The sequence below is a fragment of the Cebus imitator genome, unplaced genomic scaffold (assembly GCF_001604975.1).
Source record: "Cebus imitator isolate Cc_AM_T3 unplaced genomic scaffold, Cebus_imitator-1.0 Scaffold1241, whole genome shotgun sequence".
Classification (NCBI taxonomy): Eukaryota; Metazoa; Chordata; class Mammalia; order Primates; family Cebidae; genus Cebus; species Cebus imitator.
In genome coordinates, this window is record NW_016108556.1 from 3,977 (window position 1) to 8,765 (window position 4,789).

The 4,789-nt window shown below is 52.7% G+C and overlaps 1 protein-coding gene and 1 pseudogene across 1 annotated transcript; both read right to left on the reverse strand.

The window, feature by feature from the left end:
• LOC108298935 overlaps nucleotides 1-2,254 on the reverse strand; it is a 6,029-nt pseudogene extending 3,775 nt beyond the window's left edge.
• An 836-nt stretch (nucleotides 2,255-3,090) lies between these two features.
• Nucleotides 3,091-4,469, reverse strand: LOC108298936 (somatotropin-like). Its single transcript, XM_037735918.1, is given in 5 exon segments — nucleotides 3,091-3,324; nucleotides 3,611-3,775; nucleotides 3,869-3,988; nucleotides 4,198-4,358; nucleotides 4,460-4,469. Coding segments are annotated over 5 exon segments (654 nt in total). The 3' UTR covers nucleotides 3,091-3,126.
• Between the last annotated feature and the right edge of the window lie 320 nt (nucleotides 4,470-4,789).

The following is a 4,789-nucleotide window of genomic DNA, read 5'->3' on the forward strand; positions in this document are numbered from 1 at the left end:
TCTCTATCCTATCCCTTTCCGCCTCCCGCGTGGTTCCCCTCCACCCACCAGAGAGAGTGTGCGCTGGGAAAAGGGGCCAACCACAGCCAACAGATTCTGGGTGTTCTGGGCAAGATTCAGTCCTGAATTCCCCTTTTGCTGAGTCCTCCTGGGCCCGCCTCAGGCAGCTGGATGTAGTGCTAGCACCCACCAGTAGAGGGAACCAACCTCATACTTTCCCTCCCCTTTTTCTGAGCCTTAGGGGTCCCAGGTCTGTGGGGACAAAGAACCCAGACTCAAGGTATTGCCCGAGCTCCTTCGACCTGCAGCAGAGATACAAGCCAAGAAACAGAATTCCTGGGAACAGGCACGGACCACAAGCTCTTCCTCCCATAGCCCTGAAACCGTCAGAGAATCTCAAAGTTGGAAGAGCTCCTGAAGGTGTGAGTCTCCTCCCCAGCTTTGGAACTCAGAACACATCACGCCGAAGGATGCCCTATGCAGCCGTGGAAGCCCATCCTCCTTTGTCTCCTCCTCCTTTCCAGATCTGTGTAGAGCTTATCCAGTTGCAAAGGGCCTGCCCGTGCATTCTCACATCTGACCTGCCACTTGTCTTGTGAAGGAGCTATTGTGATCATCCCATTTCACAGATCAAGAGACTGAGGCTCCGAGAGACTGACTTGCATGAGCTACCTCAGCCAGGGCAGCAGAACTCCACAAGCTTGCTCTTCCCACATCGTGTCCTTCAAAGTCCTTTCTCCAGGCCGGGCAAGGAGGCTTACACGTGTATTCCCAGCATTTTGGGAGGCTGAGGTGGGTGGATCACTTGAGGTCAGGAGTTCAAGACCAGACTGGTCAACATGGCAAAACTGCATCTCTACTAAAAATACAAAAATTAGCTGGGCATGGTGGTGCATACCTGTAATCTCAGCTACTTGGGAGTGCTGATGCAGAGAATCCCTTGAACCGAAGAGGCAGAGGTTGCACTGAGGCAAGATTGTGCCACTGCACCCCAGCCTGGGAGACAGTCCAGAAGTCCATCTCAAAAAAAAAATAAAAAAGCAAAAGAAAAAGAAACAGAGTCCTTTCTCCAGAACAGGCAGTGTGGTGCTACTCAGTTTAGTTAGTTGAGCTGCTTCTGCCTCCTCCTCCTCCTCCTCTTCCTCTTCTTTCTTCTTCTTCTGAGATGGAGCCTCATTCTGTCACCGAGGTTGGAGTGCAGTGGCATGATCTTGGCTCACTGCAACCTCTGCCTTCTGGGTTCAGGTGATTCTCCCGCCTTAGCCTCTTGAGTACCTAGGATTACATGCACCTACCACTATGCCGGGCTAATTTTTGTACTTTTTTAGTAGAGACGGGGTTTCACCATGTTGGCCAGCCTGGTCTCAAACGCCCCATGACTTCAGGTGATCTGCCCGCCTTGGCCTCCCAAAGTACTGAGATTACAGGCACGATCCACCACTCCCAGTGCAGCTATTTCAGCTTCTAAATTTCTCTGAGTCCAGGGATCTTGCCCCCAACACAAGCAGCCCTTTGCCTCATTTTGTCCTTCTATAAGGGGCAGATTGTTCTCCCTCAATTCCCAGATGAGAATGGCCCAGTGGCACGGGGTGCCTTGTGGAAACCTCACAGCAGAACAAGGCAAAGGCAGAGAAGGCCCGGACGGAGCCTCCTGTCCCCTGGTGCCCAGGGTTGGGGCTATTTCAATATCATCTGAAGGTCATAAGCATCGGATGCCCCCAGAGATGGTAGCAGGAAAGAACACGCTCTCCTGCCCTGAAATCTTCCACCCCTGAGTTTAAGGGCATGCAGCTCGCAACACTGTAGAAACACAAGCAAGCAAACAAGCAAACGCTTCCAGAAGTGGTTGGCAGTGGTGTTGCCAACCAACATTGAAAACCCACACCCCTGTGGTCTAGGATGTGAATGCTGTGAATGTCAACTCTCCCCATTCCTAAGTCCCTGCCACCTCCCCCTGTTCAGAGCAGAAGACGAAGCTCATTTTCTGCCACCATTCCTGAAGCATAACCCGACCAGCAACCCGGACTCATCATGTGCTGGGAGGGCACTGGGATGTGGGCTGTTATCCAGGCACGTCAATGGGAGGATCTGAGAGGGATGTCATCAATGATACCAGCTCTGAGAAACATGGGGTCACCAGAAGGGTGGAGACAGGACTTACCCCTGCTCCTTCCAGCGCCATCAAAAAGGAGGAGCCAGGTTGGAATGGAAGAGGGTCCCTGAGCTCCACGTAGCTTTCTGCATCCCCCACCATCCTTCCTCCAATGTCAACCGGAAGGTGAGCCCCCATGACAGGGCTTCTTAGCCAGTGAAGGGGACTTAGACATGGACTGTGAGTTCTGCAGGTGGTGCTGGTTCCCACCCCTGTCCGCTGCATCTTCCTAAGGGAAGCGAGTATCAGCTGGGATTTATCCCTTCTCATCCAGTCCTCATTGCTTATGTCGTTATCTATCTGGCACCTGTAGGCACTTCATTTGCAACCCCAAATAAAATGTCTCTTCCACTTCCCTTGCCCTAGTTCAGATCCTAAAACCTCTGGTTCTCTAGGTTTAAAATCATTTTTACATTGTTCTCATTTTCCAAGGGTAGTTGGGCTTAAGGAATATTCATCTTAAAATTCTTCTGCACACAAGGAATTCCATGACATTGTTTTCTCACGTTTTGGGGAATTTTTGCCTCTGCACTTAATAGCCTGTCTTGTTTTCATTTCTTCTCACTCCTGGTGGGCTAGGTTTGGTGGTGCTGGTGATAGTCGGAGAGGAAGAAATGCTTTCAAGTCATCTCTGGGATGACCGGCGAGCTGAGACCAAAGCTGGGAGCACTGATCTGGTGGAGTGGCCTCAGTAACAGACAGCAGTCATGTGCCAGCTTCCTTCTGGCCCAGGAAGAGTCACGTCCATTATGTTTCAGGCGCCTGGCCCCCAATAGGCCCTGCAGGCCCTGCAGGTTGTCTTCCCAACCTGCCCCTTTCTCCATACCCCCACCCCACCCCATAATATTAGAGAAGGCGCTTAGACAAAATGACGCAACTTAATTTTATTAGGACAGGGCTGGTGGACACTGGAGTGCCACCTTTCGGGGCCAGGAGAGGCACTGGGGAGGGGTCTCAGGGATGCCACCTGGTAGCTAGAGGCCACAGCTGCCCTCCACAGAGCGGCACTGCACAATGCGCAGGAACATCTCAACCTTGTCCATGTCTCTCCAGAAGCAGTAGAGCAGCCCGTAGTTCTTGAGCAATGCGTCATCCCTCTACAAGTTGATGTCAAACTACCTGTAGGTCTGCCTGGAGATCTCCCCAGTCTGGGGGCTGCCATCTTCCAGCCTCTGCAAAATGAAGGAAGAGAAGGAGAGGCCAAGCGCTTGGACACTCTTCCCTCCCTCTCTCACTCATTCTTTCTCCTCCCTCTCTCACTCATTCTTTCTCCTCCCTCCCCTCCAAGGCTCCAAGGTGTAGAGAAAGGGCTGGAGGATTCACGAGTGGAAGTGAAGAATAAGCTGAGTTCTCCTGGGTCAGAGCCTGACTGCTAAAAAGAGAGCAGCAGTGTTTCTTTCTCCCAGCTCTGGAAGCCAGTGGGGACCCAGGATTGGAGACTCCTGGTGCCACCCTCACCCCCATCGGAGTTTGGATGCCTTCCTCTAGGTCCTTCAGGTACTCATAGATGAAGCTGTCTAAGAAACTATGCAGCTGGCTGCTGGCAAAGACACTGTTGAAGAACTGCACGGGCTTGAGCCACAACTGAATGAGCAGCAGGGAGTTTTGGAGCAGCTCTAGGTTCTGCAGGGGAAAGACCAGCAGTGAGTGTGCTGTCCGGGGGCTCTGACCACAGGCCTCCCCCATCGCTGGCTGGTGGAGAGGGTGGCCACTAACAAATTTCTGTAGAGTTTCCTTTCTGTTAGTGGGTGTTGCGGCAGACAATGAGAAGCAAAGGGAGATCCTGGTGTTATGCCGGAAGAAATCCTTCTTTTCCTTCGGGCTATGAGCTTCTTCCTAGGAGAAGCAGTGCCCGTCAATATCTGTGCTGGTGACCAGCTCCCATTGTTCCTTTTCTGGGACCTCACTCAGTGTATGCTCATCTGCCTGCATCTTCGATTCAGAAAACAATCCTGAGCTCCTTCATCTCCTCCCATTACTTCCCAGCAAGTCAAAGTCGCCCCTCCCCGCCCACCCTGACATGCATGCATTTATCAAGAGCTTACAAACTTCTGGTAGATGTCAAAGGCCAGCTGGTTCAGGCGATGGGCGCGGATCATCGCATAGTCATAAAGCAAGGATACGGGAATTGGTGGGAAGGCACTGGCCTCTCGAAGCCAGGGCAGGCAGAGCAGGGTGAAAGTCGGGAGCAGGGGTGCCCGGGAGACTAGGGAGAAACCAGAGGGCCTGGGAGGGAGCCAGAAAGCCAGAAGGCAGTGCTCTTGCTCAGGGACATATAATGCCGAAAGGGATTTTAGGGACCCTTACCTGCAGCCATTGCAGCTAGGTGAGCTGTCCACAGGACTCTCCATGGTTTGGGGAGCTGGGCCTTGGGACCCTGGAGCTGGCCTTTTGTGGGCCCTTTTATACCCTGTCCCCTTCTCTCTCCATGCTGGTCCCCACCTGTTTCCATGTATGTTTGGGCAAGGGAGGGTCACAGACATGCCTGTGTTAGTGGATAATTTAGAAGCTTCTTCCACACATGCTGGTATCATGCCCCCTGGGTTGTCATTTTTCCCTTTCCACCGTCACTAGCACTGTGAGGGTTGTACCCAAGAGGCACCACCCATCCTGGCCTCTCTTTAAGGGGCAGGTGGG